Genomic DNA, 22,352 nt, shown 5'->3' with positions numbered 1-22,352 from the left:
TTGATTATTAATCTAAGAGGCAAAAAGTTAAACTGTATCTTATCTTCTTTGCCACTTGATATGTTAAACAGCCTTCATACCTTAAATCCACTTTAATAAGGCATGCAATTATTAAAGCATTACAGAATGGCCCCAGAGCACACAAGCTCCATTAAATTTGCTTACATCTAATTATGTCTGCCTGAGGCAGGTGAGAAATTGACTCTGATAAGATCTTTCTTTTACCTGTAGCCAAAAAAAATAAAAAGGAAAAAAATCACAGTGATTTTCTACCTAATTGCTATCTACAAGTATTTATGGTATTTGTTCCTTCAATGAATAGCGCACAAAGCACTCTTTGTGCATTAACTACTGCATTTTACTTTTTTTTAAGACTTCAGAATACAAAAGACAAGGTTATCTTGCTTCAGGCATAAGACAGGTCATCAATGTTGTCTACCTGTGAAACAGTTTTAGCTATTATTTAAATCATATATTTTCTTTAACATTTTGCAAGTAAATTTGAAATAATATTTACCTGTTTCATTTTGTGTGGGGTTTTTTCCCTTTCATAATTAATTTTCTTCAATTGTACAAATTTTAGTGAAAACAACCTAAACTCGATGCAAAATAATTCTAATGTGAAAAGACATGGTACATATCCCTTGAGGAATTTTACTTTTTCTTCACATCAGCATAAGCAATTAAAGCATTCTGGTTTATGACAAAATAACATAAATATAAAAATGTACTTTACATGGCCTGAAAACTGTTACTTCAAAAAATATATTTAATTTTTTTTTCCAATTTAAAAAAGAAGTGTTTTATAGTAGAAAACACAGCATTCAGCTCCTACGTATTTATAACCGGGCTTCCAAAATTCAGGAAAATGCTATTCAATTACATTGCTTGTTACCTCTAAGTGAATGAAGTATTTCTAATCTCACTAACAGTCCTAGCAGATCCTAGAGAACAATACAGCGAGACCGTCATAGTGATAACGTAAAAACTAGTTAGAAACTATACCAGCTGAAGAGAAACAAATAAAAAAATAAGTAATTAATTTTGATTAAAAAAAATCATGGACTTCATGCAGTCTAAAAGGATTATAATTCAATACTTGGTTAATGTTCAGGAGAATTACTTTGTTATAAAGCATTTTTCGAAGAAGGGAGACATTAGGAATTTGATGTTTGCCCAGATAAACCAGCCATCAGACTTCTAATCCAAGGTTATACAATGGTATTTTTTAAACATACATCTTTAGCCACCACTGTCACTGATTCTCTTGTATTATACTAGCCATTCGTTGGCCCAATGGACTGCAAATCTACAGTCCGCCCAAAAAGAAAAGGTCCTTTGGTCACACTTTATGCTTAACATGTCATTTGATACTCTTAAATGAAAAACTGCACAGAGGCCTGAAATGAATATATTGTATCATTAACATGATTCTTACATGCTTCTTAGGGTTATAGAGCACGTCATTCCATTAAGCCTTCCTATAAAATGTCATTTCACCTTCTCTTTACATTCAAACAATAAACAAATAGGTTGTCTTTCATATTGATTTGCTTCATTATACAAACCTCATTTTACATATTTGACAATGAAAAGACATGTTGATTTTCCGGTGTAGTAAACAACTATATCGTAAATACCACTTTTTTGAAGGCAATGACGAACTACTTCTCTTTGCTATATGTTTTATCAACTCAAAGGCTGTTGTTACTTGAAATGTTTTGGCCTCATATAATTACATCTTGTTCAATGTTAATTTGTTGTATTTCTATTAAAGCTTTCATGGTTATTTTATAATATTGTCTAGCCACCAGTGTGCATCATCTATAAATGACAATACTGTGAAGCACTGAATTATGCATGCATCTTTACCGCAAATCAAAACCAAACTAGAACACAAAAAAAAAAAATCACAAAAGGAATTTAGTGACTATGCTAGGAAGAATTGCTTTCCAGCTTTTCCATGTCTATTCTAAGAATGAATTGCAAACAGGTAAATTAATTATTCAGACATCATAACTATTATTCAACCATATAATTCTGTTAACATTTTCTTCATATTAACATTTCTTATCCTAAAACATAGAAAAAAAAAATCTGGTTTTCTGTGTTATATTGTGAATTTGCCCATGGGAAATTTCAGTAGACAATATTGCTCAGAACCTGAATACATACCAAAAGCTGCCACTTTTATGATTATTGCTTGAATGTTGGATGATATCATTTCTTTAAGCAATATTTCCTGGTTCTGATGCCAAAGGTAAGCTAAAGGCTGAAGATCAAGCCTTCTGCATCTTAAAAACAAAAAAAATTGGGAAGTCAAGCATTATGCTTTTATGCAGCATGATTCACATAAAATTAAAGAAAATTAATTTCTCCAATTTCCTACTTTAAAATATTTTTTCTTCTACAATTCCTCCTTTTCCTATTCCTAGATTGCAGTATATACATTATGTCTGATATTAAAAAAGTTAAATAAGCTTGTTCTGACTGTAATTCATCTACATAAGACACATCTCACTGATGTAAACAGATTTGCATGGGAACATAAGTAAAACCATAAGAAAATGCACTCCTAAACATTTAGGCACACAAACTCATTTAACTTCTTAGGAAGTGATCACTTTTTATGAACACAGCTGAGGCAAGAGTTACTGCTCTGTGATAAATGTGGCCCATGGCACAAGTACAATATGCTGAATTTGTTACACTCAACAAAAGCAATTTGGATCAATACCCAAGGAAAAGAATCATTCAGGAAAATGTATACAGCTTGTGACACAAAGTAACAACCTGTTAATGTAAATTTAATTATTTGTTTTGATACATATCATATTTAGACAGCATTTGATACACAGTATTTGATTGTTTATCAAATTAGAGAATCACTAATTTGCACTATTGATAGGTAACCCTTCTGCAAATTGTCAAGTACCATCCGTTGATGATAAAATGTGTAACGATTAGTTCCTGAAAAACTTAAAAACATTTAACCATGGGACTAGGTCACAGCACTCAAAAAATTACATTTATTTGTCAATTATCATTGTTTATCTGGTATGTGGGCTTTCTCCCATATGTTAGATAGACCCACTAGTATTAGTGTCAAGACTTCATAGTTAAATGGATGTTTAATGTTGACACATAAATCCATAGTTAGCACCCATATAATTTGACTGGTTTTGTTATTACTTTCGTATATTTTAACAGAGCACTAAGTTGTGAAATTAACAGAAACATTTAGCAACTCAGAATGTAAAGTAGTTCATTTAGTTGCATAACATTAGCTAACAAATTAGCTGACTCCAAATAACTGGGATGGTTTATATGAAACAACAAGGGGAAAATCTATGGATCAATGTAACATTTTTTTAACTGAGCAACCTTGGAATTAATCAGGAATATTGTGATGCCCTGTCAGTCTTTTGGCTGTGGTAAAAGATCTGGAACCCACAATCAACAAAAGCAATCTTTTCTAAAATATCTAGTTACATGATCAGGCATTCATTAAAATGTTTTAAGCATAAGGGAAAAGAGAAAGAAAGGAGCCGTTTCTGACTGCAATTTACTTATTTAAGGTGTAAAGAAAACACTCATGCTGTGTAACTTGCTGATGTTAGTCAAGTTGGCACAGCATTAACTTCACCATTCTTACAGTTCATAAAGTATTCCAGATATTTGCTTTTATCAGCAACAAATAACTAATGAATTCATGAAATTAATATTAATTTTAAACACAAGGTGGTTTTGCACTTTGCCAGACATATTTAGTGAAAACTTTTTTCCAGACCCAAATCAAAGCTTGGCCTATATGACACACACAATTCCCATTACATAACCCTTTTTAAAATTAAGACTCTTAAAAGTATCACAATCTATCTAGATTTAAAGAGTGTGCACGGTAGAAACGACAAATGAAAACTCCTGATTAATGATAACAGATTTTAGATTTTAAGGAAGTAAGGGAAGATATGTACATAAGGATCCTCTTATATTTAATTCCTCATAACAAGTCACAAAATGTTCCTCTATATTAAAACTCTGTTGAGAAATAGATACTTGACCACAACACTGTAGTCACCGGAACTGGGTGAGCTTTCAGTTGTAATGAAAGGTCTGAACCTACTCAACTCTTTTCATATCAAAGCTGTGACAGACCCATAACAGACCTGAAGAGGAATCAAAAAAATCCAGTATAGTCTCTACTGGATTTTTACTAATTTTTTTTTTCAAATTATTTCAAGGAAAAAACCACCCCAATAACCAAACACGGTACATATAGTAACAATCTGAATGAATTTGGTATCATAGAACACGAGAAATAAAGCAACTGTCTCTGCTCCAGAATTCGAGTTAGAAAATGAACAAGTAAAGCTTTCAGAATGTTTTCAGAATGTGAATATTAATAAATATTAATATTTTCTTACACATCTTCAACTCGAACTCTCTGGTAGTCAGAAAGAATGGCTCCCACAGATACACCCTCCACAGCTTCTTTGTCCTGAAAAAAACCAAGAAATACTAATAATAGCAGTATATGCTGGCCTAAGCAATAGAGATTCAGTACCTCTACTAGGAGAATCGGCAAAGAATATATCTTTTTCCCTGTGCCCAGGACACAGAACTGAATGGGCTGGAATGCAGATCTTGCATAGAAGAGAGCAGCACAGCTGACCTACAACATGGTTATTACTCTAACACAGTAATCTACTTGAGTCGAGTAGCATTTTACAGAAGAAATAATCTGCAGTAGTGAAAAAGTGCCAAATTTAACAGCTTATCTTAAAGTTTTCCTGACATCCTGAAAATTACTTCCAGCTCTTCAGTGTAACTGAGGTGTTTGCTATCCCACCTACAAATAAATGTCAGCAACACACAATCATGATGATTAATTTAACTGTTAATATTTGTCACAATATGGAGCACAAGAGGGTGTGAGATTACCCTTTTTATCCTCACACCACAACAAGACGACTTGCAGGCAACTTACTCAACATCATCTTTTTAAAATTCTGTTATAAAAAAAGGTTTTCCAAGATATATTTTCTTGTAATATTTCATGAGCTCTTGCATTTTTAAGTTGCTTGAGTCCCAATCAACATGATGAATTTACTTTCTTTTCTAGAATTTGCTCCAACTCAACTGGTTTTCCTCTTTTAATCCAGGTTTATCATAACTACACTGCATGACTTACCTTCTGGACCTGCTCAGTTACACAGCAATCTTCTGATGTTTGCAGCAAGATTTTACCATAAAATTTTCAACTATATACGTAGATACTAATTTCAAATCAAAACAGCCTTTGCCTGCCATGGTACTGAGTTTTTCAGTTTCCTATCAATAAAATGATATGGAAGGTGTTTTATTTAGGGGAAAATTTCCTCGTTTATATCTGTCTTGGATATTCTTTCCTCAATCTATTTTCTTATTCTTCTTTACATTAATTCTCACCTCATATTTGCCCAACAAAATTCCCAAGTTATTCATATTCATCTAAACTTCTGATTTGAGTCACCATATTTATCAAAATTCCTAGCTATAATAATCTGAAAATGATATCACTGATCAATTTAGGTACTTCTACCTGTCATTAATGGATATATCATTTAATATGAAATTTAATGCCAAATCATACAGGATTCAAGTTGATGCTTCTCACTTATCCAGAAGTAATATTACTGATAAAAATTAATTTTACTTTATCTGTCACCTGTTCATTATTATCCACTGCCAGTATTATCATTATTACTATTATCCAGCCAATATTACTTTTGTTTCTCTTTGAGCTTTCTGTGCAACAATGTTTCAAACTTCCTTTTGAATAAAGATAAATCACAGACATTTCAACTTACTCAACTCACTCATCTAGAATTACATTTCTTAAAAAGTTAACAGTTATGTAAATAGAGTTTTCTTTAAATACATTTGACAACATGATTCATGAAGCCTTCTTGGGTCTTCAAGTACATCTAAAATGTTTTCCCCATATTCCTTTGTTTCATGCAATTTTGATATGCAGTTTACTTGTACTGTTACAACTGCACTTAAGTTGCATTCTTCAAAGTTCTTTTTAGAAATATTATGAAGTTAAGTCAGATAACAGTCTTGGAAGACATGACACCTAAGTATCGTTTGTTTGTGCTTTTATGTAAAAAGCGTAGCACTAACAATTCCTTCGAAATGTGCTCCGTCAGAATGTTTAGACCTCATCCAACATGTCCAGAAACGTTACCCGTATTTCTGCTTATGTGAACAATTAATCACAGGCAACATAGCCTCAAATGTAACAATCACTAAGTGGTCTATGCACAGGATCTGGCATTATGAACCAATATTAGTAAATAATTAATACATTGAATATTAACTGTCAATATTTCTAAGTCACCACATATCTTTCTGTGTGAAGGAAAGAAGCAGCCTGTATCCGTTTCTGTTCAACACTCTATAATATATTTGTAATGGAATCACAGAATCAGAAGGGCTCAGGCTTCTCACTTTTACAAAGAAACTTGTGACTCCTGCTGTAAAGTCTATCCAGACTATCAGACTAGGACAATATATGACAATGAAACTGAATGCCTTTATAGGGATAAAAGTATTCAACTACAGAAAGGAATAGGGGAAGACAAAAAATCAAATAACCACTACAGAAAAGCATCTGCATTTATGAGATCATAAAGCACACTGGGGACTCAGGGCTGAGGACAAGGGAAGAATAAAACAGATTTAGCCTATGAACAAGGAATAACAATGAAAAAAAAAAAAAAAACCACCACAAAGAACTTCTACAATCACCTCAATAGTGTTAGAGACGCTGAATCTTCAAATGCTTTTTCATTACTGCTTCTTCATGCAAGGTAGCATAACAATACAAAAGACACACCACATCTAATATATCAAGAACTGCGGGATACATGAGGGGTTTCTGCAGGTAGACACCAAAGTGGCATCTACTACTGGGATTACAGCTATACTAGAAATCTGTTCAAACAGTAAGTATTTATTACTTCATGGAACATAATGATCACAATAAAAACAAGAAAAATACGGGAAAAGGCAAAACAAAGAACCATTCAGATTTTCTACTTATTGAGATTACACACATGTGTATGTATGTACATATGTATGCAACATATCTTGAAGTTGGTAACAAAAGAACATAAGGCTGGTTTGGCTGCTTGCTTACAAGCTACATTAAATCTCATTTAAATAGTCATATACAAGATGCTCTGCACTTATTCTAGTTTATTTCCTTTGATAATACATATGTTGTAATCAACTTTTGAAATGGCAGTACATTGTGTCATTTTTCAGTGCTTAGCATTCCCATTTAAAGACATTTGACAGAGAGCCATTCAGCACCATCACTTTTCATTTAGTTATTCTGATGGTAAAGAGCAAGTATAAACTTCCATCACTGTCCAGACAGCAGCTTCCACAAGGAGAAACATCAATATACTTAATAAATGCTTTGAAATGGGAGAACTAGTTAATATACTTACATACCATGAAATGGAATAAATTCAATCCTGTTATTCTGTAGAGTTTTAAAAAATCAAGGTTGGAGTGGCACAATTTCAAGAAATAAGATTTGAAGTGAAGAAGGATGGAGTATGAGGTGGAACAGAAAAAAAACTATGGTCTAACAACCTTCATAAACTCCTCAAGTGTACAAAGTTTAAAAGCATTGCTGCACAGTGTAATCAGCTCAGCACTGAAGCATGCAAAGGGTACTAATTGAAAACTAGTTTTTCACCAGATTCCCTGTTTGGTATTGAAAGAGTTATTGGCCACTTTGCAAACAGACAGGATGTTGTTTCGTTCAGAGCTGATAGTGGTTTGCAGAGAATCAGTCCCAGAATCAGCAGTGCCAGGTGTCAGGTACTACACATCACCTTTTAATGTGGAATCTGATCAGGTTTACTACCACAAAAACCATGTTCCCAAAACAGCTGCCTCAGCAAGGGTAGAGCAGGCTGACAGCAACAGGGATCCCTCAGTACCAGGGATCCTCACTGAACTCAAAAGCCAAGGAAGCAAATTTGGGAAAATTCTGGGACAAAGATGTTAGATGCTGTATTATGTGAGAAGTAGCAGAGAACAGGAAAATGTTCAAGGAAAGCTAATATGGAAGGGTGGGTTTTTTCCTTGGATTGTTTTTTTTTTTTTAATTGTTGTTATTAAAGAAAACATCATGTTCTAGTAACTTAAGAAATTATTTAAACCATGCAAAACTTTACTAATACATTGCTAGTTCAATAGACTAGTCTAAAGTAAAAATAAATTGCTTCTCTGAAATATCTGGATAATAGAGAGCACTTACACCCAGTACAGTATACTCTGTCACGAAGTACTACATCACAAAGTACGTAATTCTTACATAAAACCAGTTACTAAACATAGATGTATACAGATGCTAACAATTTTTTATTTTCCATATGACTTTTTAAAACTGATTTTTCCCCATCAAAACTACCAAAATTACTAATTTTAAAAGGCAAGTATAAAAATCAACTTTTAAAAAGCATCGAAATAATACCGATTTTTAGCAGCAGTATTAAGCTTCATTATGTACATAAGATAATTATTAGCTATGTTTTAACCGTAAGTGAAATTATGTCATTATTACATGTCTTGTTATAACCATTAATTTATTCCTGTTCATAACATTCATGAAGAATAGTCTTCATGAACAATTGTGTTAGAACAGCAAATCGATCTTTACAACTGTAACTGTACTAAAATGTACAATTTATGTTTAAAGCTTCATAGTTTTAGTTATATATATTTTTTAATCAGTTTAATGAATAGCACAATTCAAAATTGCTGCTCTCCATGTATCATAAGTTACTTAACTGTATTTTCTATCAGAAAATAGTACAAGATATTAAACAGTTTTGTGAAAGCTCCAAAACATCAGTGCCATAAGTGTCCTTACTGTTATGCTGTTAAGGTGGCTCTGTAATACCCATGTACAACACTGACATACCGGTTAACAGCTGCAGTAAAATATAAACAGAAATGTAAGAGCCATTTATGCTATCACACTGTGATTTCAATTTTGCTTTTTTTGGTTTTATTTCAGTGACTGAAATTCAATTATGGATAGTGACGGTAACTTGAGGAAATGACTACATATGCATGGTAGTATAGAACTGGTAGAAGTATTCTACTAGTAAATAAAATATTCATTGAAGTGGCACTGGTACAGAGGTTTTCTTTAATTTTACATTTTAATATCTTTACCTGACCCTCTCAGAGTTCAGCAAAAAGAAAATTAGTGCTAATGTTTTCAATTTAATTAGTATATTACATGCACTGTAATTATTAGTGGGAAATGTTATATTAATGAATGTAAAAGTTAGCTGTAAATTACCTCGGAGTTATTATCAATTTCCCAAGTTACTGCTCCTTAAGATAACCCTCTCCCTATGGTCCTTCCGGTAATTTTTCTTTGCCTGATAAACACGATGATTAAACAGCACACAGTGAAAACCTTTGATACTTTTTAAATTAAATCCATGCCCAGCCTAAGGGCTGTGTCTGATTTCAACTAAATGTGTCAGTTAATCAGATAAAAAATTATCAGCAACTCAAAGAAACAGCAGCCTTAGGCTTCATCAGTGCCAGAGAAAGCTGAACAAAATAAGACATACAGACAATATCATATTATGAGTAAAGGTTACTGCTACGCGTATCACTGCATAGAACTATTCACCACCTTAATAATGAAGCTTAAATGAGATATTGCATACAACAGCCAAAATAATATTAAAGAGAGAAAAAGGAAGTGCTAGACCTGTGCCTGCAGATGCCAGTTCACATCTACTGCAAGAAAATTTGAACATTCCCCTTCAGAAAATGCAGAATATCCTGAAAAATTTATTGTTTAGAGCAGATCTATGTAAGAAACTGAAGGAAAAATAGATGAAGAATAGTTAAACTAGGTTTAATTTTTAACATTTGCTTTACAGCTTTGCTACAATGGCCTTCATTTTATGACCAAGATATAAAATAGATTATCTCTAAATGAAATTGTCTTTCCAATTAATATCCTCCTTGAATGTTGCATGAGTAAAAAAAAAAATGTTACACATACTTAAATTAAAGCTTACAGTCAGTTGTGTCTAAACAATGATTATCAGTCATTTGCAAAATTTCAAACTAAAACACAACATATTTGCAGATGTGTGATTGACAACATATACATTAGTAACAAGACTTTTAGGCTTCTGCAATTATTTGAGTGGAAAATTCTTAAATATGAGTTTTGCCTTATAATTTGTGAAGCATTCTAAGATCACTGATTATGCTGATTTGAAACAAAGTATATGATTTTTCTAAGCTTTGATATGTCTGTCAGAGGCAGCTGCAAGCAATCAAAGACAGTAAGGAAACATCCCTGGGAAGCAGGGATATAATAACTCTACTTCAGATTGTAAAACTGCTGTTTGGTAGGTTCTGCAGCCTAGCAGAATCACACAGTATTGCGGGTCACTACGTGGAATCATGGAATTGTCAGAGTTGGAAGGGACCTCCAGAGATCATCTAGTCCAACTCCACTGCCAAAGCAGGATTGCCTAGAGCGCATTACTCAGGACTGCATCCAGGCGGGTCTTGAAAATCTCCAGAGAAGGGGACTTCACAACCTCCTTGGGCAGCCTGTTCCAGTGCTCTGTCACCCTCGCTGTAAAGAAGCTTTTCCTCATATTTGAATGGAACTTCCTATGTTCTAGCTTGTGCCCGTTGCTCATCATCCTGTCACTGGGAACCACTGAAAAGAGTCCAGCTCCATCATCCTTCAACCCACCCTTTAGGTACTTGTAAGCATTAATAAGGTCTCCCCTCAGCCTTCTCTTCCCCAGGCTAAAAAGCCCCAGGTCTTTGAGCCTTTCCTCATAAGGGAGATGCTCCAATCCCTTAATCATCTTTGTTGCCCTACGCTGGACTCTCTCCAGTAGTTCCCTGTCTCTCTTGAACTGGGGAGCCCAGAACTGGACACAGTATTCCAGTTGTGGCCTCACCAGTGCAGACCAGACGGGGAGAATGACCTCCCTCAACGGACTGGCCACACTCTTCCCTACGCAGCCCAGGCTTCCATTGCCCCTCTTGTTGACAAGGCCACACTGCTGGCTCATGGATAATTTCCTACCTGTCAGGACCCCCAGGATCCGTTTCCTCCTACACATCACCTGGGACTGTCCTGCCTTCTACTTAGAGACCTCAGAGCACGGATATCTCATACCTTCATTCCTTAGAAAGAAGTAGTTCCAAAAACATGGGTGGAAATTAATTTAATGTGGATTCTCATGAAATCCCTGTGTGAACACTCTCATTAAGAACTTCAGTAGTCTTGAGCGGGCTTACCTTAGCTCACTTGAAAAGTAAATTACTTTTGAATAATAGTAGCTATACAAGGAGATAATACTACGTAACTAATCCACTTTAAAAGCTAATCAGATTCATTTTTATGAATGCCCTGCATAGGGCATGGACAGACACACCACCACCTTTAAGCACAACTGATGGCCTAACCTTAAGAGTTTTACAAATGCAATTATTGAAATACTGCATGCACACACATACACAAAATCTATTAATTCAGTGCATCGGGGTATTCATCAGCTCTCAGTCACAGCTTTCAGTATCTAATTGCAATCTCCTAATAACCCCATTTAATTAATGTATGGCCTTCTTGCTACCTATAAGCATCAAAGATTCAGGAAGACAGTGCAGGGGTACATTTGCATGCACATGAGCACGTGGACACACCCCTGCAAATGAAAAAGGAGAAAGAGTGAGAGAGACAGAAATACCATTCTCAAAATCTCATATCAAAACAGAAGTATATTGAAATACTGCAGTTCAAAAGGCTAGAATTAAATTCTAAATAGCAGAAACAGAAAACCAGGAAAATCTTCCACTATAGCCATACATCACACCATAAATGCAGGTTTTCCTGATATACTGATTCTCCATTTACCTGCATTCACAAAGTGAAGACTTAATCTTTGAAATAACAAATCATTCATTCATTAATACATTTCTTTATGTTATCTCATATATTAATTATTTTCCTAAAATACAAGCAAGTTGAGATATCTTTTTAGATATCATTATTCCATAAGATTTTTTTTCTAAATTATTTAATTTAGATGGACTCTTCTACAAAACTAGAAGTTTTTGTTTTCTTTACACAAGTTAATTAAATGCACAAGAGGCCTATCAACAGAAGGCCCATCAACAGAAGGCACGAAGTCTTTGATAGGGAGACAACAGTCTGCAGCTGAACAAAAAGAAAAAAGAATATAAAAAAAATTACATTTTGTGCTGGGATTTAGTTTCACATAAATGTCTGTTTCACCTTTGGGACTTCCAACTCTTGAATCTTCAAATAATTACAGAGAAAACTTGCCTGCATACACTTCTTTCAGGAAATCTTATTTATAAAATTACCTCAACAAAGACTGATTATTTAATTTGATAACCAAATTTAGCATGAACAGTCAACTCCAGATTGAATAAAAGACACTGCGTTGTAACGACAAGATGCCAATGAACAACTACAAAACAATCAAGTAACCATACAATTTTCCGTTCCTGTGCTAGAATGGATATTTTAAGTGTTGGTGATTGTTAAGTGTAACTATTTTGCAATCAAGAGCAATTATATCAACATCTATAACACGAAGGACAGCAAATTTATAAACAATTCTTACACATTTATCTAGAATTAGTAGTCAGCGACTGTGATTTAAATTTAAAAACTAGGTTTTTAAGACACCAACATATACAATTATGTGTGGCTTCTTCAGAATGATAACAGAAATAAAAAAAAAGCCTTTGTCTTACGAAGGCAAGTACTGGCCTATATTATTATGTTCCAGATCAATGTCTTCCTGAAGACAAACCACTTACTAAATCAAGAAAAAGAATGTCAAAGGAACATTAGTTTGTATGTTTCTAGTCAAGAGAAGATTCATGATTTAGATAAAGCAGCTCAGTCCACTTGCATCATACTCTTTGACTTCAGACAAGGCAGAATGTCACTCTTGGTTTTCTTTTTTTTTTAAATAGTATCTTCAACAAACCATAAGACAGTCAAAAGCCAGCATTGATAATCTAAGATCCTGAATAAAGACACAAGCTTTTTCTTCCCTGCTCTGTATTAGCTTTTGACCACGTAGTCTCCATGTGGACCAACTTCTAGATGCTAATGGCAATCTACCCCTCCACAATGCAGACCAACAAGAAACAGATCCAGTACAGCATCTACAAACCAAACTCTGAACAGACTCTACAGCTTGCTCTGGTTACCTAAGGTACGCAGCATGGTTTGGGTAATTCAGCTCATTAACAGAATTCCACTAAGGGAAGCTACTCTAGAAAAATGTCATACAAGTGTTAACTGTCCACCCTCATTTATTTCTATATGAGTATTGTCGAAACAATGTTATTTAAATGAAGTATGTCACAACACACACTGGCAAATGCTGAGGCACGTAAGTAACTCCATTCACGTTACTAAATCTATGTGCAAACTTCTTTTTGTTCAAATTAAACTGTAGGCATGACAGGACAAGAATCCCAGTTTTCCTTTTCTTGTCCTCCTACCACATGCAACAGGACAAGACTCAGAACCATGGGAGAACAACATGCCTGAAATGAAAATCAGCTATTTTGTCTATTAGAAACAAATCTTCTATTCCTCCCTTATGTTTCCTTGTAAAAGAATATAGCTTCCTGGCAGCAAAGAAATTTTAAAAGATTTTTATTTTTCTAAAATTAACTCTCATACGCCGTAATGCGACATTGAAGCAGTTGCCTGCTTATTTTAACTCATTCTAAATCATATGAGAATTTCAGATGAAATAAGTCAATTTTATTGTCACTAACAAGTATGACAAATAGGTATGTTTATGTACACTTAGATAACTCATTCTCCCATGTACTACAGCTGAGAACATCTTTCAAAACTGCACTTCATATTTATGAAATCTATGTAATGTGCATCTACACACACACACACAGATAAGGCATGCACTCTCACATCGCCACTGAACTCTAGTTACTTTGTAAGGAAAAAAAGACTTCTAAGAATATGGCAATTTGCTTATATTTTTCTTATTACTTAAGCTACAAAGAACTGCACAAAACCTTTACTTCTTAGAGAGTATATTTTCATAATACTAAATGTTCAGAGCTTTGTAACTTGCAGTATTTGTAGGAAAGAGCTACTAGAAGTATTTGTAAATCATAAACTCCATCAAATCTTAGCATTACAGCAACTAGCCTTGAAAAAATAGCATCTGGGGCATACTGTACTGGAACAAAACACCACGTTCTGTAAGAGGAAATGAACTTTCACTTAAGGTTGACTGAGATATAAAAATATTCGATGTAATATTTGAACAAGTTGTGCAAACATTGTCAAAAGTGTTCATTACTACCTGCCTAAAACGTTGATCACATTCAGTAATGTGAAGAACTTGAATAAAAACATCCAATATGATTGACATGAAAAATAAAGTTTTAACCTGATAGGCCCTTGAAGACAAAGATGAAATTTCATGAAGGTTCTTAACTTAGACTTTTACAAATAGCTAATTCACATCTGCATCACCACTGAGTCACATCATCTGATAAAACGAACATGATTTATATAACTAATGTACAATATGCAGATTCAAAATATTTGTATTCATTCCTGAATTGTCACAAAACCTATAATGCTGATGTATGCGTAGAGTAATTGACTGATTAGTAAATTCAGTATTTTTAACTGTTGATGGAAAATTTACAAAAAACCCTGTTGCTTTCACTTTCTTCATAGGTTTTTTTTTTTTTAATTCAAAACTGTATCTTCTCCCAAAGTGTCAAATTGTGTCGATTTTTAATATAAGGGAAGTATTATATTGAAGATGACTGTAGTGACATGAGTTACTGAAATACAAAGTTATCCAATAATGAATGTACAAGAAGAAAGGGATACTTGAGGACGTAAGATCTTTATCTTATTTGCTATTATTCTAATGGGAAACTGTAGGCCATTACGGACAAACAAGTCAGCTGGCAGGAAAGCTGCACAATTTTCACCTGAAAAACATTCTACGCACATATGCTTACACATATAAAAGTCATAAAACATTATAATCAAAGTTAAAGATCATTTTCTCTAAAGGTTATTTGGCAAATTTCATGCTTCTTGCTACTTCAAGACACTTGGGAAACCTAAACCAAGCCTATATTTAATTGTGTTTGCATAGCACAATGGACTAAGGTAGCTCAGGCCTATTGTGATACTAATAGTGCAGCTTCACTGACTGTAGTAAGATTATTCTTCACCCATAGACATGCAAGAGAGTTAAAGGCAACATTTACATTATACTGATCCACTGCTGTCACTAGGAAACCATCCTATTCTGTAAGCATGCAAGTATTTAATCTTTTCTGCATGAAACAGACAGTTCTGCTACATTTGCCCGTTTGCAAACTGTATCACTGCAACAATTTCTTCAGAATTTCTTATACACGTTTTCAAATTACTAAATCATTAAGTTGCTATTACTCCTAGAAGCAGATCAACTTGGAATGGACTCTGAAGTACCACATACAAAATCTCGTACAAGATCTCTAACAAATACTCCAAATTTCATTTTTTTTCCAGTGATAACATATTTTAGATTAACTATCTCAGAAATATTCTCATTATTTGCACTGCCAATAGTAAGCTCTTCTGATCTTATCATCACTCCCCCATGCAAAAAAAGCAGAACACAGGACTTTCTGAAACATTAAGCTGGAGGAAAATAGTTCTATTTGGAACACAGGTCTAACAGAAAGGCCTCTTTCTTTTTCAAACTGGAACAGAAACCTCGTGAACCCTCCTCTAATCAACAACAGAATTTTTGTTACTTCTCCAAAAGTCAACAGGGTTTGGAAGTTCTTTAAAACTGTTAGGAATCTCAACAATGAAACACCAGAAGTTTGTTCCATCACATCAATATAGTAAGTCTAGGTTCTTTATTTTTTTTGGATCTAAATATGAGTGATCCTGGAAACAATTATGTCCAAATGATTAGAAAATACCACTGAACAAAAATGACTTTAATAAAGGCATGCCCACTATTGTCAAATTCTTATATAGCCTATACAAATCTAAAGCAATACTGATAAAATATTCCTTCAAAAACAAAGCCATCACTTTTTAGAATGTTATACATTTTCTGCTAATTTTTAATGCAACAATCCTCTTCAGATTTAAGCTTTTACGCAGACCTTTTACCCGATAATTACTATTCCAAAACCCCAGTGTCTGCACTCACTTCTCATAGTAAGAATTCACTGAGGATTCAAACAGCTTGAGCAAAATAGAATCGTGCACATACTTTGTGAAAAACCATGTTTTATGTTCTTCATCTATGACATCATTTACTCTTATTGATGAAAATATTGCAACTTTCAACAGAGTTTTTCCCGGGTTGCAGTGAAGCACAAAATGCTGCACTATGATTTTCAGGTTTGATTCTCTTATAAAGTGCTTTTGTTTGGATTATTTTTCCATCACTGTGTTTGAAAAAAAGGCAAGGTCACCTAGCACTACTAAAATTATAGCCATGATTCCAAGTCTTAAGACAAACATTCCAAAACAATATCAAAATATGCTCTCTGACAAGCTTTAGAAAGTTTACATGAAGAATCAAATCTTCCTCTTTATCAGAGTGCTTAACAGCAAGAATCAAGGGTTCTTCCCATTTTCTTATCACAATAGAAACAACTATGTTTTTATATAAACTCAGTTCCAAATACATATGCCGAATGAACACGTTTCAGATGCTTCAGCTACTGAAGCCACAGTCACAAATCTTTTAAAGTTGCCTATGTCTACCTTTGTTTAGATACAGTAACTTGGCAGAACAATAGCTTAATGATATGTTTTTAAGGACAGCATTCTTCTATTTACAGTAAAAACATTTCTACATGAGATATTTAGAGCTTGATAATGAGAATAAATTAAAAAACAAGCTTTTAATATAAGTAAGGAACTAAAAATACACCCCAAACAAGTTATGCAATGTTCCCCCTTAGTAAAAGCATGTTAGATGTGTCACAAGATTGTTAAACTCAGTACAGTAGGTCCACATTGCCTCCAAATTCCCATTTTATACTTTATACTCACAGAATAAACAAGGTATTACAAAGCAGAGGCTGACTAAATTCCAGGTCTTTGAGGAGAGACCAATGTACAACACAATTCTCAGACATTAGTCCTTGCAGTTAGAGGTATGTACAATGAGACTGTGAATTTCTTTAATTTCTGAAAGAAATCTCAAAGGCTCCCAGTCTGGTCCAAGCTTCAAAACACCCACTTGATTGCACACACATTAAAGGCTTTCGCTTTGTTTGAATGAAAGAAGACTAAAATTGCCATCTCTTACAATACGTGGCAGACTATTATCTACTCTGATGTAAGCATCGATATCAGGAAATCATTCTAACCTTGTAATATCAAACAATTTTTATAGGTCTCTGATTGGACAAGATGTAGGTTTCACCGCATTAAAGAACAGCATAGAATTAAGTTTGCATTAATTTTACATTTCTGTTTTCTAATATGTAGAACATGTAATATTTCACAGTTGGTAATGTTTCTGCAACATGGCAGCAGTTCACTTACTCCAAGCCTTGCCTCCTCCTATAATAGAGTTTATGCGATCCATACAATAAGCCACTCACTTTAATTACAAGACGCGGGGCTATTTCCCACTGACAGATCCTCATTTCCTTTCCAGAACATTGCCTTTTAATTTCTAAATCACTTGTGTATCACTGTAACTAACAAGTATTCTGGGAATAGAGCCCTGACTGGATGTTCTAGATCAAAACAATCTGTTGATAGCAACAAATTTTTCTAATAAAACAGAAGCAGACTATGTAGCCTGAAAAATCCTAAACATAGCAGAGAAGTATGGATTTAGGCTGCAGACGAGATAGAGCTCAGACAGATGAAGAGTGCAGTCGTTTTACTAGAAGAGTGCAAATGTAATTCAAGAAGTGCAAATGGACTGGACCACAGAACAATTCAATCCAGCCTGATTTTTCTGCTGGAGCCCTGGAACAGGGAAAGTTGCCATTCCCTGTCACACAGATCACGTACAAAAGGGCAAGGGTGTCGGGATGTGACACTCCAGAGCGCAGCATGCTGGCTGTCAAATCACGCTTCTGGATAAGGAGCAGGAGCACTGAAAAGGGTGTATTACTTAATCAGGATTTACGGAGGAAAAAAAAAAAAGAAAAAAAAAAAGATTCCACCTAAGCTTCCATTCCTTCACCTGTTTTTTTATTATTTTTTTTTAAAGAGAAACAGAATTATCAGTGATGGAATTCACTTCACACTAAAGGATTTCTAATATCTCAAAACATGTCCATGTTTTCGCTTCAGTCTATCCAAAAATCAATGCAATTCATGGAAAATAAATATTAAGCTATATTGTAGTTGTCTATCAAAGAAAACAATGAAATATCACACAGCATAGTATCAGATTGCAGTAAAATGTTTCTATTACTTCTATGATACAGGTAAAACTGTTGCATTCCATGCAACTTGGAATGAAAAATTAAATCTCTGGCAAGTCTCGGACATATGAAAAATGAATGGACTGTTTGCTAAAGCAAAATTCTGATGTGCAATTCAAAATTACCACCCACTTCGGCCCAATCATTAAGAACTAGTTTTCCAGTTGTGGAAAATCCTGCCACAAACACAAACACAAAGACTCTGGCCCAAGACAAAAAAGGTGCAAATGTGACCCTACTAGGAGGCCATATAAAGCTTCTGTATTCCTCAGGCACTTCTAAATACAGTTACATAAAATGCTGCCTGTATTTCACACCAGGGATTTTTTGAGTTAAAAGCAAACAAACAAACAAAAAACCTGCAAACCTGAAGAGACCCAATTGCTAAACAGTAATTTTATTATAATAAGATAATACAGTAAAATAAGAAGAAATACAGTACTAATGCTGGACTACAGGATTTTTCTCACTGATGGAAAACTAACAATAACTTCCTTGCAGTTTTGGTATGCAGCCATAAGAAATGTGTTTATAAAGAAAGTCTCTAAAACTCACAAGGTCATTATGTAATGAACCAGAAGGAGAGAAAGCAATAGCTGTTTAAGGGTGGCTTGACTTTAATTTACCACAATGGTATTTTACTGAAAAATATTATTTTTTTTATTTTGCAATGATCTGGACTGTAATTAAGTGTAGTACAGTTTGCAAAAAAACCCCTTTTTCTTTTATATGCTGTAAATCACAATTACAGAAATACCACATTTTAAAATATCCCTTTAAAATAATTTAGAAAAAAATGAATAAAAAATGTAGTTTCAACAGTAATAGTTTTGATTTAGTAATCTAAATATCTAACATGCACATGTAAACCTTCACTTATGAAAACAGGTATCTGAGTAACTTATCTCACATAAACTGTGCAGCTGCAGTTGGCGCAACTACCTCGAGGTCTTACACCAGCAATTTACCAAGGACAGTCCCTCATCGGAGGACTTTTGCTCTGATAAACCTGGGTGTGTTAAGTTTTTGCACATTTCAGTTACCTTACACTCTCAATTACAAAATAAATTTATGGATATTAAAAATACTTACACAGAAGATGAAGAAGAAAACTAGTGTTAATAGTGTGAAACCACCTAGCCAAAGAAAAGTTGAAATCTACGTGAATATAAGAATATGTGCTACAATTATTCGTTGCATTCGATTAAAGGCTTTAACTAATCACAACTCTGAAAAAAGATAAAACTATTTATTAAAAAACTACTGAGTATAATATGATAAATTGATCAACCTTTTAAAAAAGCTGAGAAAGCATTGCTCTCATGTAATATAGACGGTAGGGAAAGACTGTTACATTTAAGATAACAACTTGTTTATGCAACACACAATGAATACCTGATCACATATGGAAAAGTGTGTTATTGTTCCTCAAATTGATTTTAGAAAAAAAAACTTTTCTTTTTATTTCGAAGGTTTTAACCCCCCTTCTTGTATTTTCTGTCCTAAGAAAGGGCCAACTGTAAAAGCTTAAATGTGCAGGATGAACCCCTCGGGGAACTGATGTGCCAGCGGAACGACAGTGTGCTCAGGGCACGGCACACGTCCCTGACCAGTGCCCCACCTTGCCCCTTCTTACCCACCTACTGTATAGCACGCTGCAGGACTCGGCACAACTGGTGGAAAAACCTGCACGGGATTTCACTCTTCCTCCCATCCTTTGCAATCGCAAAATAATTTCATTATTAGCAGCTCCATCATTGCATCTTATCAATGCATCTTGCATAAACAACTTCTGAGAACTGCAAACTAAAAATTTATGGGTTTAAATGCCAAGGAATAACATCACTAGAAACATTAATATATACCTTTTCTTAAATGCATCTTTTTGAAAGATACATTTGTATACAAAGGTGTTTATAAATTCAATTTTAAAAGATTGTTTGATGTCCAATTTACTTCTCTTAGAATGTCTGCTTTCTTGTAAACTCTATAAATGTGCCATGCATTTTTATCCCCTCTAAAACGTACTCTGAATTTTACTAATAACTCATCTTGAACAGAGATCATGCAGATAGTCTTGGGTTTGGGAGGTTTACAGATTTCCTTGATTTTGAGGTATTTTTTAGCAGCAGGATACAAAAGACGCTCCTTAATCTTTTTAGTACTGGAACAAAACATCTTTTGAATCAAGATAAAATCACTACATCATGAATGTTAATATCATACTGTGAAAAATACTATCATATGACTAGAAAAGATCATCCCTTTAGGGAGAAATATTGTGTTAAAGTGGATTATACTTTTAGTAGTGTAATGGAAAGGCATTCCACTAAGTCCCAGAAGAAAAATCAAAATATGCATTTAAATGGAAATATTGTGAAATAGGACAAAAAAAACCCCTCAGAACCATAAAGAACTACATATATATGCACACACACAAAACCACATAGGTGAAATTTTATTTATACAATTTTTTTCTATTTAATTCTAAACATAAATATATATGTATATAATTTTAACTTTCAAAAGGTAAGTTTGTAGCTCTAGGCTTATTTTGCAAATATCAAGATGCAGTCACATTCACGTATACTGGTTTTGGCCACAATTTCAAATAATATATACAACTCAGCTCTATGCAAAAAGTTGGAACTATTCTTTTTTTAATTTTCTGCACATTTTGTGCCAGACCATATTCTAAACAGCTTTTACAAAGTGATAATGTTTCACTGACAGTGTTTTGTGTACTTCACATAAAATTAAATCTCAGACAAACCTTGAGAAAAAGAAAGCAGAAAGCTAAGCAATACAGCATGTTGCTCTTTTTGACCCACAAACGATTATCAGTTATTCTAGAAGTTATGACAGTTTTCTCAAGTCCTTAAGGAGTCTGACACCATTGGTATAGCTTTTAACACTGCATTTATGTTTATATTACAATACAATAAAACAGCAGGAATAGCGTTCAAATTACTTGGGTATCGGATGCTGTATTGAAAATAACAGTATTACCATAAAATAAAAAAAAATTAGACTTCTTTGAATGTGCTAAGTAATCACTGCTATCCATGCTGCACATGAATTATGGGATGAATTTTGGAAGATGTCATCAATTGCAATGACTACTAGATCTGTCTCTCTAATGGAAGACTCTGTCAACAGTAAACACTAATCAAACTGAATAACCAGTGGTATGTCAATACTTGCAAAAGTTGTTTCGAAATCTGTGCTATGCTAATTATTTATTGTTACAATGCAGATAACTTCATCATTAGAGCCAATATTTACTGTTCTTTGTGAGGTATGAATAAAAAGCAGAATGTAAACAACACAACCACTCTCCTCTCCTTGCTTTCCCTGCAGACTGTTACCATAAACCACAGTACCAATGGCATAGTAGTTAATTTATCTGACTATATTAGTAATTTTATCATTATTCTTTCATAATATATGAGTTCACAGCTACATTTTCTTATTCTTTGCCCTCATTTGCTGTTCAGTTAACCAACCTTGATTCCACATCACTAGGATCTTTAAAAGCTACATGGAAAAAGAGAGTTCGTTTTCAAAACAGTCTTGATATTTTGTAGTATTATTTAATTCTAAAAATGCAAGGCTAAATTATGTTAATACTCTCAGGCAAATCTGAAAGCAGCTACACTCAAACACGGGCAAACTTATTTACCATTTTCTAACCAAAAACTTCCGTATTTTCAATGGCAGAGGAAGAGAAGCTTAGCGAGATTGGTAAAAGGTGATAATGGTTTGGAGGAGCATTG

At 34.0% G+C, this 22,352-nt stretch overlaps 1 protein-coding gene across 3 annotated transcripts in view; it reads right to left on the bottom strand.

Moving 5' to 3' along the window:
• The window catches only part of DPH6 (diphthamine biosynthesis 6), a 201,530-nt gene that overhangs the window by 150,842 nt on the left and 28,336 nt on the right, over positions 1-22,352 (bottom strand). For all 3 annotated transcript variants that reach the window (XM_074148897.1, XM_074148896.1, XM_074148898.1), the window contains exons 4-5: positions 4,428-4,501; positions 2,176-2,294 (exon numbers count right to left, since the gene is read on the bottom strand). In XM_074148897.1, the coding sequence (XP_074004998.1) occupies positions 2,176-2,294; positions 4,428-4,501 (193 nt within the window). The remainder of the gene's footprint in view (positions 1-2,175; positions 2,295-4,427; positions 4,502-22,352) is intronic.

This window comes from Numenius arquata, chromosome 6 (assembly GCF_964106895.1).
Source record: "Numenius arquata chromosome 6, bNumArq3.hap1.1, whole genome shotgun sequence".
Lineage (NCBI taxonomy): Eukaryota > Metazoa > Chordata > Aves > Charadriiformes > Scolopacidae > Numenius > Numenius arquata.
This window is presented reverse-complemented; position numbering and strand designations above follow the sequence as displayed.